Below are 16,172 nucleotides of genomic sequence, written 5' to 3'. Positions count from 1 at the left end.
GGATATATATATATATATATATATGAAAGGCGGAAGGATGGAGGAGGAGACGTGCAACGACACAGCGAAAGCTTAAGTAATCTGTACACAGCTGATCATACCGCCATACAAATGAGGCTCCTCTCCTCTCCTTGCTGTTCTCAATCTCCTCCTTTCCTCTCCTTCAACTCTCCCTCTTACCCACCAAATTGCAGGCTCCCATCAGCTTTCCACAGGATCCAATTCTCTGGGCCCACCTTCTCTCGCCGCCAACGCCCGATCGCCGCCTCTGACCTCTGCTCCACCCTCGACACAAGTCCAATCGACAGGTCCTCCTTGAACGTCTCCGAGGCCTTCTCCGAAAACGAGCTCTGGGCCGCTGCGTGTCTGCGCGTCCGCTCCTTCTACGAGTTCCGCCTCAGTGCCTACGGCGTCAATGTGAGTCCTGGAGCTCCATTTTATTTGTTTTTCTCTTCTTTTATTTTTTACTCTGTTTACTGGGAAATTAACAAGAAGATAGAATTTTGAGACGTGGGTTTTCTTTATTTCGACGGGTGGAATAAAGAAATAAAGAAAAAGTCACTCCCAGCTTTTTGTGAAAATGATAGTTTTAGCACTTCAATGGAAGAAGAGCTTTTTCGGCGTCCCATTTGTTGTCATTGGAAGTTTTTGTCGCAATTTTAGATAAGATACGATAGTCAATTTCTTTAATTTCTGCTCAGTCTTTTTATGTGATTGTTAGTCTCTTCTGTTTATGTACTGTAATTAAAAATAATAAAGCCACTGTAATGGAACCAAATGGACCGAGTTCCAAGTGAAGTATCGCTTGAGTTACTTTAAGTCAATTGTTGTCAATCCCGCCACAAACGAATATATCAAATTTCATCCAACTTATACTTTCAGATTATGAGTACCCCACATACCCCTTTTCTTCACATGTATGAAAATCAAATTGGATTTGATATTATTATATTCAAATTGGTACTTTTTATTGTTGTTTGTTGGTTCTTTCTTGCGTGGTAACAAGATTTGTGCCTAGTACCTATCTCAGACCCAACCAGTATTTTTGTGTTGCTTGTGAATTCCTTATAGTTTTTGGGGATGCCATTGCTCTCTTATCTCTTACCAAACCGAAACAGTCATTGAATATTCTCTCTCTGTATATAAAGCATATGATACTACTATATCTTTTTCACTTGTGGCTATCCTGGATTTAAGCAGGGTAACATAAATTATACTAATGGTAGTTTTTCCTTGTTAAGTTCAAATAGGATCATAGAAGGTACTTGGCCGAGCGTGAGTTTGAAGCACTAAAAGAACGTGTAGCTGGGAAGAGAGAGGGTTTCAGAAGAGTTTCTTGCATAAATGCTACTCTTCCAGTATCACGAATATCAAGCTTTTCAGATGACCTATGTGCTGCATGTCAGGTTTGTTTGCCTTTTCCTTTGTTTGTTCTGGCAAGAACTTTCTTTCTTTCGACTGTTCTTTTAGTTTTTTGGTGGTTTTGTATGCTCTTTGTATGCCTTTTATTGAGTGAAGTAGTATGCCCTGAGTTGAATCTCTCTGCAAAGGATGCTTATAAAATTTTGAGTCTAATACAATGCTTATCAGTTTAGTGGATTGAGTTGGACTAGATTTTGGTTTGGCTGGCTGTTTTATGTCTTTGTCTATGCTCCAAGGTAGATAATTTGTCATTTTTGTCTAGAGACAACCAAAGAATTCAAATACTTGTATTTCTTTATGTATATATGATTTAAAATAATTTGGTAATTCTAAATGAAAATGGCCGGAAAATGTGCAAACTGCAAATACTAAAGATTTAAGTAACAATGCTGCCTGGTTTTAGCTTCCAAGTTCTCCATATGTGTTGTGTGTGTGTGGTCTTTGAATCTCTGAAGGCTCAAGCAAGTCCTTAGATCTAAATTTCTTGTTTTTCCACTCGAAATTAGTTTTGGACATTTTGCTGTCCTTGTTCCATGGTGATTTAATAAATCACTTATTTTCTAACCAGTTTTAGACTAATTACTCATGATAGCTGATTAGTGGTTGAAGCTTCTTTCATCACTGCCTTCTTTGACTGACTTAGATTGGATTTTAGGTTATTATATCAATCTGTTTGATTGTAGCATATTGTCTTTGCCTTTCAAGAAACACAAGTTTGCACATTGCTTGCTGTGAGCATGAAGCTTTTTTATTTACCCTAGCTATTCAGAGAGCATTAAGTATGCTTGTAGTTAGATTCTTTACTTCTTAAGGCCATTATGCTATTTATTCAAGTCATTGTTTTCTAAGATCAGTACTGCTAAATTTTTTTGTTTCCAATCTCGTTTCTGTGACATTTGATACCATTAAAACTAAGGGGATGTTTGGGGAGTAAAATGAGATGATAATTTTGTGAATAGTAGTAAGATAGTTTGTGAATAGTAGTGAGATAATTTGAGTTGAGTATTTTTTTTGGATTTTGGGAAAGGAGAGAGAAAAAGTTGAATAAAAAATATTATAAAAAGTTAAAATATTGTTAGAATATAGTTTTATAATATTATTTTTGTTTGGGGATTTGAAAAGGTTGAATTGTTTTTTATTTTTTGTTTGAAAGTTTGGGAAAGTTGTAATGATTAGTTTGAAAAGTTTTAATAATTAGTTTGAAAGTATTTGTATTTGAGTGATGTTTTGGAAAGGGATGGGATGAGAATTTTGGGATGGAAACTTTTTCCAAACAAGCCCTATGAGGGGTGCATGGAGTTGTATATGTTTCATTCTTCATTATGTAATATTATCAGTGTTCAATGTATCCTTTTTTGTTTTTGTAGTATTCTGACAATGGAGAGGATCGAGTAGTTGTAGGGACACTTGATCTTAACCAGTGCCTCAGGCTTCCGGATGAGATAACAGGACAGAAACCAGAGGTATTTCATTTTATTATTTGATTCATCGTTAACTAATTCTAAATGTAGTTGTTTTTGGGCATCATGCATTTTTAAATCTGATCTGTAACAGTTGCTTGTTTTAGAGCTTGCTAAAGTGAGTGGTTTTTAGAGTTTACAACATGTTATCAGGGCTTTTCTTAAAAAAGGATTGCTCTTTTGTCCTGTATGATATTCTTGAAGAATATTCCTTCTGCAATACAGCTAATGTGCATGGCTGTTTCCAGATTATTTTAAAGTAATCTCAACATTGTTGTCTTATCCAAATACAAAACGGTAAATGGTCTGTAGCAAGTGAGTAGGTTTAGGCTTTATAAGAAATGTCATTGTAATAGTTATCTTGGAGACCGTGGGGATTTTACTATCAAACATTATTTATACTTCAGTGCATTTAATTTGGCTTTTGATTTTCGAAAGAAACTGTAAATGTTTTTCTGGTGGTTGGACTAAGTGCTGATTGGGCCATGCATCTCATGCAAGCCTTACCACATGGTGTTGCATAGAGTGGAGAATGGGTGTGGACCAGTCAAAAGCATGAAAGTCTCAACAAGACAGGCTAAGTTTGCTAGCAGTTCTCATTCTTAAAAAGCATTTTAAGATAATTGAGGCTTCCTAATTCACTTGAACAGGGGATTGGAGCTGATTTTGCAAGGGCATATCTTAGCAATGTATGTGTTGCCAAAGAATTACACAGAAATGGCTTAGGTTATTTGCTTGTGGCAAAGTCAAAGATAGTTGCTCAAAACTGGGGTAAGAACACACAATGTATTTTTACTATTGCTGTCAGTTGTATCACTGCCTTAATTTGACGTGATTCGTGCTGCTCTTTGTTTGTTGGTAACCATACTCCTTGAAGTTCACTTGTTTTTAGCTGCAACTACCTATATCGTACCTTCTATTGCCCATCTGAACTTTTCTTGTTGTATGCCATCAAACTAGTAGATACTGAGTAGTTTATCCCATCTTGATATGTGTTCTTCCCATATTTTGATACTTGTACTTCATATTGGCCATACTTGTGAATGAAACAGCTTGCGTCTAAAGGAACAGGCTCAGGCACTATATCTTAGCATTTGGCTATTCTGGACAATGGTTTCTTTCTATATCATTTGATCCTGGAAAGACTGCATATATTGTTTTCCGACTTTCATTTGACTTACAGAAAAACCAATGAATGGAACAGAAAATATTTGAACACTTTGGAAAAACGTTATAAATCTTGCTATGCAAAGTTTATCAAAAGAGTAGGGTAACATTATGTAGTTGATCAATCTGATTTTGGGTAAATGGTTTCTTTTTCTCTTTCTTTTTTTCTTTTTTGCCGTGTAAATGGAAATTGACTTTGTATCTTACGTAATCCAAAAATGGGAAAAACTATCAAGTTTCTGTTAAGCATGCATAATGGTACACAATAAATTAATGGCGTTAACAGTTTATTGGAATTCATACCTGCTGATTCAAATAGTAGCTTCAAGTGCATATTTGTGATATTTATTATCATTTTTTTTTATAAGTAAGAACGACAATTTTATTATCATTTTTAACCGGGCTAGTGCTGAGAAGGATCAATCTAATGAGCCATTTCAACTGGGCCTGTGGAATTTGTTCAGGCATAACTGATCTGTATGTCCATGTGGCTGTTGACAATGAACCAGCAAAGAAGTTATATATGAAGAGTGGTTTTGTATATGAAAACGATGAGCCTACCTGGCAAGCCAGGTTTCTAGATCGACCTCGAAGGCTTCTTCTATGGACTGGTCTTCCTGGCATGCATCTCTGAATTATAATGATTGTACATCATTTAACTTGTGACATATTGGCTGTTTTTTGTTCCTCGAAATGCTTTTCTGTGATATTGAAAGTACAGTTTTGCTACTCATCATCCCTATACACCACATACCACACACCACACAATTTTTATTTATTTAATTTTTAATTTTTTTTGGTTTTATTCTTTCTAAACTAAATGAATTCTCCTACTCATCATCCATATATCATACATTTGGTAAGAAAAAAAAAAAAAATTATGTATGGTGTGTGGTGTAAGAATGATGAATAGAATTATTTGTAAAAAGTATAGGCATGTCAGTGTTTTTTTAACTTTTGCTTTGATATTTTTGAAATGTAAATTCTAGTGGTATATTTGCTTCTTAATTGTTATAAGATGTAGATCCTGTAATCTCAATGCAAGTAGTAGATGAAAGGCAGTGCCAATTTTCTCCTCGACCGGCTTTGTGGATATATTCAGGTATCATGACTGATATGTATGCCTATGTATCTGTTGGCAATGAACCAGTAAAGGAGATATATATATATATATATATATATATATATATATGAAAACAATGTGCCTGTGGAATGTAGCTGTGAAACACAATCTTTGAGTATTGTAAATATATCTTGCTGCGCCATATTTGTTCTTTTTTATTTCTGCTTTTCTGTGATATTGATACAAACATGTTTAAGCTGCTCAATTTCAACGTATTCTATAGCCTCCAATTGTACATTGGCGATTTAAGCTCAGGTTCAACTGATTATAAATGCTCTTGTATTTTTGAGACATTTTTTTTTTATAATATTGTAAAAATCTAGATATGTAATTGAACCATTTGTTGCATATATTTAAAAGAGAGTTTGCAATAGAATCAGTGATGAAATGATTCTACTTTACAAAATTTCAAAGATTAAAAAAAAAAAATTGAAGAAAAATATGGCATGTTCTGCCACCCGTCAATGATGAGTGTGTATATACATTCATATATATATATATATATATATATATATATATATATATATATATTATAGAGGTTTTGTTACTCATCATTTCTAAACACTACATACCATATTTTTTTTAAAATAATTTTATTTTTTTATTTTATTATTCCTAAACTAATTGAATTATTCTATTCATCATCTATACACTACACATTTGATAAGAGAAAAAAAATTAAAAATTTAAAAAAATTACATGTAGTGTAAGGAATTGATGAGTATAATTTTTCATATTACAGAGAGCTACATTGTCATTTGTTGTTGCACTACCAAAACCGAACATCTGCCATTGAAGTCTGTCGAGGCAAGCATGTCTCCCATAACCCCGAGCTCTGGAAACTCACTCCATTCTTCAAGACCAGTTGTTAGAGGGCTCTCCACGTTGTATCTTCTCCCAACTATACAAAGATCATAGTCATCTATTAGTTCTCTCAACTTTGTTGCCGTCTCAGTTCCGTCTTTCAGCACCTCCTCTATGTACATTACACAACCTTCATGATCGGCGGTGCTGTGGTACTTGAAGTTCTTCAATATCTCCGAGTCCAACATTTTATTCCAATCAGTAATGCTTTCCTCACCCTCTGCAATCAATCGTACCACAGTCAGACTAACACTCGAGTCCTTCACCATGCGACCAGCCAAAGTCAGTGCCTCCCGATCATCATTGCCTCCCAGGAAGATCATGGCAATGCTATATGACGCTAGCACAGAAGGCGTTGAACGTCTTATATGGCCACGGTTGACGAGGATTGCCACAGAGCAAGGTGCTCGGTCAAGGACGCTACAATTTAGGGTCCTTAAGGTATTGTCTTCCAGCTCAATAGACCCGTCAATGGAATATTTTCTATGAAACGGGATTACTATGAGAGACGTGAGTTTGTCCAGTGCAAGCGTGCAAATATCTTCGTACATCAGCTTGGACGGGGAGATCGCAGTGAAGACATTCACGACTATAGCTTCTTGATTGTTTCGCTGGAAGTGACTGAATGAAAGAATCAAGTCTTGGGAGTATGAACGGTTGGAGAGAGTTTTCTTCTGCATCTGGTGAGAAATGAAAACGGGGGAGGCCCTGCCAATTAGCTCAATGAGATGAAGAACGTAAACAGCAAGAGGGTTCTCTCGAGTTGGAGATATATGCTCAAGGAGGTTGATGACGGCGGGGATGTTGTCTGGTCTGTGGATGCAAGAAAGTATCCGTAGCTCTGTATTTGGTTTATGATGAATTAAATTTCTTTTCTGGTAGCCTGCATATTTCCTTGAAGGATCATATAACCTTCTTATCAGAATTGGCACAGTGCTTGCAGTTACTAGAATAGTGAGCATTGCAAGCGAGAAAATCTTCTCGTCTATGTTCTGAATTTAATCAGGAAAAGAACGTTGAAAATGTTAATTAGTATATTATATGTTGCAAGATCAAAATGGAATTCAGAAAACGAATTCTTCTGCTCAACTCTAAAAGCTTTAAACTCATAACCCAAGTCAGCAAGCAATATGCATGGATTTGGTAAAAGATGAAAAATGGAAGAAAAATATAAATCAGGATTTTCTTGTACAAGGGAGACCTAAAGTACTTACGTTTTGGCCTCTGGCAATGCTATAATTGGCCATTTCGACGACGCCTTTGCAACTCATAATGAGAGCCAGTGTGAGAGCATCATTCATGGGCATACTGGAATACAGTGGAGGAACCAAACAGGCTGCAAACTTGGCAACGATGACAACCAACATTGCTATTGCATGGGCCATTGCTAGATCGGAATTAAGGTTTATGCCTGAGAAATTTACCCTCATCATGGTTGTGATTACAAAGAGTGGCAAAAGCGCCCCTGAGACCATGCTATCGAGCTTATAAACTAGAGTGGAACCCAATGGCGGTCCGTCTGGCACGGCCAAACCCAAAACAAATGGCCCGAACACTATCAATTGGTCAAACCACACAGACAGCAGAGCTGAACCCAGAACTGCTAGAATGATAATATAGATGTAGAGGTCCCTGACAGGTCTCCCTTCTGGGGTCTGTCTGACCATCCAATACATCGCCGGCCGGGCAACAAGCACGACAACAGCGAGATATACTACAATAATCCCGAAATCCATGAAAGCCCTTCTGGCTGAATGATCATAGGCAACTTTAGCCAATGTGAAAACACTGGTGAGAAATCCACTGAATAAATCGCTGACAATTGCAGCAGATAGTCCTAGCCGGCCGAGTTCTGAGTTTAGGATATTGAGTTCACTCAGAAGGCAAGCTATGACCGGAAATGGAGTCATAGAATGTGTCGTAGTTGCGAAGACAAGTTCCAGTTTTTCTGCGCCTCTTAGACCCCAGCGATTGCCGAGAAGCTGGAGCGTTCCCATACCAAGTAACAGGGGCATTAACAGGGACAAAGCACCTGTATACATGGCCTTTCTTCCGGTTCTGAATATAATTCCCATATCCATTTTCACTCCACTTAGAAATAGAAATAACGTGTAGCCTAACATAGCTATCGTATTAAGCATTTCCTGACTTACAAGGGGGAACAGGAGTTCACCAAAACTTTTCATGCCGCCAAAAGCGTGAGGACCCATTAATATCCCAGCCTGTTTCATGCATAAAATCATAATTTTTTAGGACAACTTTTCAAACTACAGAATCTCATCTTTAACAATTTTAAAATTTTCCCACTAAAAACTAAAGCATAAAGTACTTCTACAGCCTGAATCGTGAGAACAAACAGAATTTTTTAAGCAACAAGTGGTTAATTCGTCGTCCTCAATGACTGATCAAGAGTAGATCACTGAAGAAGTTCAAAGCAAAATTAAAATTTACAACAAGTGGTCAATAGTGCTATTATTGGATCCTCTGAGAATGTGAAATGCAAATGCAAACAAAGAAGGAACTAAATAAAAGGGATATATAGATGGCATACTGTCATTTGAGAGACAAATTTGGTAATCAGCCCAAAGCTATTGAGAATCAAATGAGAGACTATGTTGGAGGCGAACACGAAAATCAATTGCATTTCCAGCAGTGGCAAGGAGAAGTTGGTAAGAGATGAAGCGGCATTCGAGATCCAGACGCCATTTGAATTTACTCGAGGTGGTAGAGAAATACATATTTCTCTACTTGCACTGGGGCCGTCAATGCTTGATGAATTCATCTTTGCCTGCTCAGCTAGCCCGGGACCATGCAGAGGCAGACGCAGGTAGAGAGAGATCAGAGAACAAAGACACTACTTCCCAGAAAATGACACCGTCTGTGGCTACAAATGGCGCCCTCGTTCTGCTAGGTTGCATCAAAGTCTTTTAATTTAAGGTTGTCATGAACAGCATGATTAAAAACTCACTGTCTATAGGGCTCTAGCTAGAGTATTCCAACCGAAATACAGATGGGATCCTTGTAATTCTTTTAACACAATTCTGAAATTGTTGGGAGGTTTAAAAATTGAGGGTTTTGAGTGGATGAGGGTTGAAGATGAGGGGAAATGAAAAGTCGATATCCAGCCACCATACAATGGTTATAACTGTTGTTTGACAGTTTGTTATCTTGTTTCCTTGCTAAATAGTTGAGTCCATTTATACGTTGTATTGGAACAAGACAGAGTCTTAAAATGGCTACCAAAAACGTAGTACTATTATCTTGTGAAATAGATTGTAATATCTAATATAGGATATTTTGGTTATTTATTCCCTACTTTACATTAAGGAAAATGCTAGAGTCCCTCAACATTACCGCTCACGTATTTAAAATTTTTTAATTATTTTTTTATTTAATAGTTAAGAAAATGATTATTAATGAAATTATATTTATATATATATATATATATATATTTTATTTTATTTTTAATGATTAAAGATGTCAAAAAAATACTTATAGAAAAAAAAAATAAAAAAAATAAATTACTACAATTGTGCTAGCGGTAAGTGCGGGGCAGCTGCTAGCACCTAAATTACCTAATTCCTTACATTAAATAATTAGACTTTATCTATCTAATATAGGCTATTTTGGTTATTTTTTAATTATTCCCCACTTTACATTAAAATAGATAGAAGCTATGATGCATATATAATCATTTTTATAGTTATAATTAAGATGGATTAAGAATAGGTAAGGTTACACAATTTGACGACTGGATCTTAATAAACAGTATGCTTTTTTTCGTTGAAGTTAATAGACGGTACAAATTATAATTTATTAGTAATTTAAATGTGTAATATATAATTGCTTTAATTATAAAAATAAATTTATAAATTAACGTTATTTTTATTATATAATAATATAATTAACATATCACATAAAATCAAAAATTATATTAATTTATAAATTTAATTTTATAAAATCTTTTTATGAAGATATTATTTCACTTCTGCAAAATATTCTTTGCACAAGGACATTGCTAGTCTTTGATAGTTTATTACATAATCGTATTTTGAATCGATAATTTTATAAGTTAACTCATAAAACATTATTATTTTATAAAAATATTCTCATTTAAAAACGTAACATCGTTATATCTGTAATCAAACGTCCCTGTGCAGGCAACCATAGAGGGGTCTGCTGGCCAACCCGCAATATCCCCCAATCTGATTTGGGTATCGTCTTTCAAATTTCAATACCTGTGCGGCCGAGTCTCAAATTTGCGGAAAGCAATGAGACAGAGACAGAAGAGTGGAACCAGTCCACCATCCAATCAACCCGATGCCCAAAACCCAAGATTTCCAAAATCAGATCGCCACAAACCACCTACAAATTGCTATCTCCTTTCCTCAACCAGGAGAGTTTTTGCACTCTGCTTGGCCTTCAGGGTGGTGAATGCTTTGTTGGTGCAGACGTATTTCAACCCGGATGAACACTGGCAGGCTCTCGAAGTCGCTCATCGCATCGTTTTCGGGTAGCTTCAATTTCCATTTTTTTTTTCTTTTTCCAGAAGCCGTGGAATGGGCTTTCAAAATGGCATAGTAATAATGCGTTTATGTTTGTCTTGGTTGATGAAACTTTAAGGTATGGGCATCTGACTTGGGAGTGGAAGAAGGGGATCCGTAGCTACTTGCATCCATTGCTGTTTGCTGTTCTTTATAAAGTTCTCACTCTTTTGGGTCTTGATAGTCCATGGTTCATGGTAATCACATTAATTTTCTTTTCTTTTCCGTCTCTTTAATGGAAATTGTAATACCGTGTTTTCTTTTAGTATGTCTCACTAGTAAGGATTTTGAAACCTGAGTGTAGCTCAGCTGGTCACGCCTTGGATTTGTTTTCAATGGTCACCAATTCGAGTTCGCCACTGGAGATTTACTTGCTGTTAACTTCATGGCCGTGAGATTAGTCGAGGTGGTCGCAAGTTGGCCGGGACACTCATTTATATAAAAAAGAAAAAAGAAATAAGGATTTTGATATACTTATTTTTTGCAGAAAATAAGTGACAAACTTTCGAAGTAATCTAAGTATATTAAGTAGGATTTCATTTAGGTATCAGCATGTGATTATATCCAACTGCTATAGCATAAATAGGAAGTGTGTGGAAATTGGTTTAGGTCTGTGAGGAAAACAGATCACTTTCCTTTGCTGAAGCGATGGTACTTTTATTGACGTGGATGCGACTTTAAAAATGCCAAGTACATAAAGGAAATCCTTTTTTCTTGTTTGATAGGCAATCAAGAAGTTTTATTCATTAAAAGTAGGCAAAGTCCAAGTATACAGGGAGTATACATGAGAAGTACCTAATTAGAGTTTACAACTGAAAGTAGAAAATTGTGGACACTTAGCCCATTACAAACAATGGCTCCTGCCCATAAGAATGAAGGAAATCTACCATTGGTTATTGTTATCTGCCTTTGGAAGCATTCTTAATTGCATACTGATGCCGCAAAAAACTTAAGGATTTGTGTTTAGTATATAAAAAATATATGAATTATGATCTTGGAGGTTTTTGGAAAAGTGTATAGTTATTTTTTCAATGATACTCCTCTCTTGAAACAAAGTCTGATTCAATATGTATTCTTGGCTTCTGACCATGTTTGGAAATTGATAGAGTGACATCGGGATCCCAATGATGCACTTTATAAGTAGTTTTTTAGGGAAATCATCTACAAAATAGTGAGCGATTGCAAACAAAATGTCCGTCAGTAACTTAATAGACCTAGGTTCTCCAATGGAGCATTCCTGTGAATTGGTGCTACGTCTTTTGCAAATTTTAATCAAATGTTCAATTACTCACATAAAAAAAGATTCTACTTTGGAGCGTGAAGGATTTAAATCCCCATCATTTCATACAGTACCTATGTTAGTGCCGTGTAAATAGCTATAATTTACACAGTTATGGAGATGCTGGACCTCTTTTTAGGCCTGAAGCATGTAGCCTCAAATGTTATGCTTACAAAGTATAGAGTATTACTCTTTTTATTTATTCCCAACGCATATTTCTTCAAGAATGTTACGAAAGCATGTAGCCATAGAATAATTCCACATGCATTTCTTTTGGAACCATTTTTTTTTCCCCTGATTTCTTCTTCCATTTTTAGCTCTCTGAGTGCATCGTCACATCATTCTCACAGGTACTAATTTATGGTTTTTTATGCTTCACAGCAAAGGGCTCCCCGGCTGCTGCAGTCCATATTTTCTGCAGTGGGCGATTTGTATTTGTACAAAATGTCAGATGTCCTCTTTGGTGACTGTGTTGCGAAATGGGCATTATCCTTCTTTATTGTACTCTTTTCAGTTTAGAATGCTATCTTATCGTCATCTCAAGATGAGAGCTCATTTCATATATTTATTGAAGATGAAAATCACTAGTATACATATGAAGACATTTGTGATAGATGGCATACTTAACGACAGTGCAGCTCTTTTCACAGTTGGCAAATTGGTTTATGATATTTTGCTTTCCCCGCACATTGTCAAATAGTTTGGAGACTGCTCTTACACTCGTTAGCCTATACCACTGGCCTTGTATAAGAGTTTCTCCTACCAAAGTTCCCTCGGTTTCGAGGAAGTGGGGTTTGGCACTAGCAGCATTGGCTTGTGTAATTCGACCAACTAGTGCTATTATATGGGTGTACATTGGCCTACTTGAGCTGTTTGGAACTCATGATAGACTGAGATTAATTTTTCTAGAGGTGGCTCCCATTGGGTAGGTATCAATGCAATTTTCTTTATTGTAATCACAATTATATCTCTTCTCATGTGCATTAAAATGCATGAATTCTTTAGGCTATTTTTATTCTCTTATCTGTCGATGCTTTTAGAAAATATTTGTAATTATCTGTAGACTTATTTTATTTTACTTCCTTAATTTTTAATGATCTGAGGGTTAGTAAACATTCTCAGACTTTATTAATATTTGAAGTGTAGAAGACATTTTGTTCCAAATATTTAATGTAGATGGATGAGGTTCTTGTCGTTGATTGGCCTACACTTTTTATCACCAAACTAAAAAATAAAAAAAGAACAAAAGGAAGAAGAAAGAAAAGAAAGCTCGAGATTGACTTATTGAAAAAAAAAAGAATCCAAGATTGGGAATTCATATTTGATGAGGGAGAAGCAAATGAAATGCCACTTCACACCCTTGTGTTCATATAGTATAAAAATCCTTTCAAAGTAGTCTCAATTTTTCAGTAGTTGAAGTGAATGGATTGTCTTATGCACACGATGAAGCAGATAGAAAAAGGTAATGATTATGCTTAATGGCTTATAAGATGTGTCACAGTGCTTGTTTAGGAATACTGCTACCTATACCTGTGCATGCCTAACTTTGGCAGACCAAACATAAAACCTAATGTTGAATAGTGGAGGATGAATGCATAGTATACTGTAGTATAGACATATATGCTTATTTATTTCTGAAGTCTGATTGATTTTGTGAAGAAAAAAGTCCTAGACTAGATTATTGCTGGATGAATATTGTTGCTAGCTCCTCGAGAACACTCTTGGAAACATCAATCAATTCTCCTTTTTTTCTTTTGGTATTTTTAGATATTCTATCATTGTTTCCCTTATAGTTTAATTATGGCATCAGGGCCGTGGTTCTTGGATTAACATGTTTATTGGATCGCTTGGTGTATGGCTTGTGGGTCTTAGTACCTCTTAATTTTCTCAAGTTCAATTTTCTTTCCTCTGGAGGAGACTATTATGGAACTCACAAGTGGCACTGGTACTTCACTCAAGGATTTCCGGTCATGCTTTTCTCATTCTTACCTTTTTCTGTTGCTGGAATCGTGTGGTCCAAACAATGGAAGCTGTCTGGCCTTATTGCATGGGTTTTAGGAATTTACAGCCTATTGGGTCACAAAGAATTCAGGTATCCTATCTGAGAATTATTTGATCTGCACATATACGAAATTATATATATATATATATATTTATATATATATATATATATATATATCTGAACCTTCGGTTCTTGTTAAAATGATACTCATCCTTTGGTTAGAATATGGATTACAGGTTTGTCCTGCCTGTGCTCCCAATAGCGTTGATGTTCTCTGGATATGCTTTGGCCAAGACAAAGACACCCGATTCTCAAGATACCGAGAAGAAAGGATCTTTGAACACCCATTCCAGGCATCCTTTTAAGCGACTTTCCATATTGTTTTTGCTTGCTACCAATATACCAATGGCCCTCTATATGAGCTTGGTTCATCAGGTACAATTACTTTTTCTCTTCACTGAATAAAATCTGGTTCCCCACACCACCCACAAATTGAATGTCTTTATATACTGGAAACTGCTTTTTTATTTCCTCATGATTTTCCCTGGAGAGATGATAAGAAAGTAATTCCTTATTCTTGTCTTTTATTTTGTGGAAATTTAGGGCTTGTTTGGATATTTAAATATTCTCATAACTTATCATAATTTTCTTCCCAAATATCACTCAAACACGTAACACTTTTCAAATTCAAATTTTTAATTTTTTCATATAATCATTATCCAAATACAAAACGCAATGCAATTTTCCCAAACTTCTATACAGAAAAAAAAAAAATGATATAACTTTCTCAAATTTCAAATCTTAAATTATATTAAAAAATTATATTCAAATAATTTTTAAAATTTATAATATTTTTATTCAATTTTTTCTCTTTTCATTTCCAAAACTCAATAAAATATCTTAACTCAAACCATTTCACTATTATTCATAGAATTATAAGGTATTCTAAGTATCCAAATGAGCCCTTAGTTGACTAGTGTAGGAGGGCTGAAGCATCTGTAATTTTATTTTTATTTTTTAAATTTATTTATTTATTTTTTATTTTTATAATCAGAATTACAGTTGTTTTGGTTGATACTCACCTGCTTGCTTGACAGAGAGGAACTGAAGATGTAATGATATATCTATCTGAAGAAGCTCGCAATGACAAGGTGAAAAGCATCCTTTTCCTAATGCCATGCCATGCCACACCTTACTACTCCACTTTGCATCGCAACATACCCATGCGTTTCCTTGATTGCTCACCAAGGTCCAGACCTTTGACATTTGGCTAAAATGATTTTTATTTTTTTTTTCAAATAATCTTTTGGTCCTGGCACTCTCATAGTGAAGGTGGCCTATAATTCTGATTCTTCATGTTCTGTTAAGCAGTGAAGAGAAAGGAATTCCAGATGAGTCTGACCGTTTTATGATGGACCCTATCAGTTTTGTGTCAGAATTCACAAAAAGCTGGTCGATACCTAGTCATATTGTGTTGTTTGGTTCAGAAGAAAGATTATTGAGGGATTTTCTAGCCTCACATTCTTTCAAAGAGGTAAATGCCAAAAAACTCTTTATCTTATATCCTTATTACTTTTCCTTGTAGCTTTTGGCACCATTATTTTTTTTTTCTTTACTTATTCTAGATTATCATGACAGATAAGAAGGTTTTTCCATTCTCACTTCAAAGTGGACCGTGAGGTTCAAGCATCAGTAGTCGTATATGTTTGGACAGGGCATTGACATTGATTTTTTTCCAATCTGTCTCTTCGGAATATCCTGTTGGTAACTAAAATTTTGGTGTAAAAGTAAGGAATATTTTTAATGGCCCCTTGTTAATTTTCTACGATGCAATACTAAAATACTCGATTGATTACTGCTTCTTAGTACCTTAGAAATAACATTCGGATTTTGAATTATAACAGATCTTGTTTTAATAGAATCATTTCTGAAAAAAGTGGCAAAGGAGCTTGTTCCAAAGAGAAAAAAAGAAGGCAAAGGTTTGGCTCAAGCTGTATTTTTTTTTTTTTTTTTCTCCGACAGGCTTCATTCATATAAAAGGATAAACCAAACTATAGTGTTGTTAGAGAGATATATTACAAAGTTACAGGGGGTCTTTGCCACTATGGAATTCTAATAAGCAGGGGAGATGGAAATGAGGGAAATGCTTCCATAGAGACTATTAGAAGCTGCCCATTGTGTAATGTAATGCGCACATCGATTGAGATCTCAATGTATTTTCCTGATATTGCAGCTTTCAAAGGACTTAAGTGTGGTTCTGATATCTTTGACCATTGGTTCAATAGTCCAATCTGAATTATTCTCGGAAACC

At 35.5% G+C, this 16,172-nt stretch overlaps 3 protein-coding genes across 5 annotated transcripts; 2 read left to right on the top strand and 1 right to left on the bottom strand.

The window, feature by feature from the left end:
• On the top strand, positions 1 to 5,330 carry LOC122316091. 3 transcript variants are annotated; one of them, XM_043132623.1, is made up of 5 exons: positions 1 to 417; positions 1,251 to 1,406; positions 2,790 to 2,885; positions 3,533 to 3,653; positions 5,068 to 5,330. In XM_043132623.1, exons 1-5 carry the CDS (start codon positions 112 to 114, stop codon positions 5,241 to 5,243), a joined length of 855 nt encoding a protein of 284 aa, XP_042988557.1. In that variant the 5' UTR covers positions 1 to 111; the 3' UTR covers positions 5,244 to 5,330. The 3 variants fall into 3 exon arrangements, with proteins under 3 accessions (XP_042988557.1, XP_042988558.1, XP_042988559.1); XM_043132624.1 differs by lacking the exon at positions 5,068 to 5,330 and adding an exon at positions 4,514 to 4,778; XM_043132625.1 differs by lacking the exon at positions 5,068 to 5,330 and adding an exon at positions 3,935 to 4,168.
• Positions 5,331 to 5,836: 506 nt separating this feature from the next.
• LOC122316089 (cation/H(+) antiporter 3-like) lies at positions 5,837 to 9,209 on the bottom strand. The gene is made up of 3 exons (XM_043132622.1): positions 8,588 to 9,209; positions 7,251 to 8,258; positions 5,837 to 7,028 (listed from the first exon to the last, which is right to left on the bottom strand). The coding sequence occupies exons 1-3, from the start codon at positions 8,816 to 8,818 to the stop codon at positions 5,919 to 5,921; spliced, it is 2,349 nt and encodes a 782-aa protein (XP_042988556.1). The 5' UTR covers positions 8,819 to 9,209; the 3' UTR covers positions 5,837 to 5,918.
• Positions 9,210 to 10,174: 965 nt separating this feature from the next.
• Positions 10,175 to 15,717, top strand: LOC122316782 (mannosyltransferase APTG1). The gene is made up of 9 exons (XM_043133567.1): positions 10,175 to 10,549; positions 10,660 to 10,777; positions 12,241 to 12,345; positions 12,498 to 12,784; positions 13,670 to 13,951; positions 14,098 to 14,296; positions 14,959 to 15,110; positions 15,233 to 15,395; positions 15,500 to 15,717. The coding sequence occupies exons 1-9, from the start codon at positions 10,308 to 10,310 to the stop codon at positions 15,581 to 15,583; spliced, it is 1,632 nt and encodes a 543-aa protein (XP_042989501.1). The 5' UTR covers positions 10,175 to 10,307; the 3' UTR covers positions 15,584 to 15,717.
• The last annotated feature ends 455 nt before the right edge of the window (positions 15,718 to 16,172 follow it).

The sequence above is a fragment of the Carya illinoinensis genome, chromosome 7 (assembly GCF_018687715.1).
Source record: "Carya illinoinensis cultivar Pawnee chromosome 7, C.illinoinensisPawnee_v1, whole genome shotgun sequence".
Taxonomy (NCBI): domain Eukaryota; kingdom Viridiplantae; phylum Streptophyta; class Magnoliopsida; order Fagales; family Juglandaceae; genus Carya; species Carya illinoinensis.
Note: the sequence above shows the minus strand (reverse complement) of the source record. Positions and strands in the feature narration are given on the sequence as shown.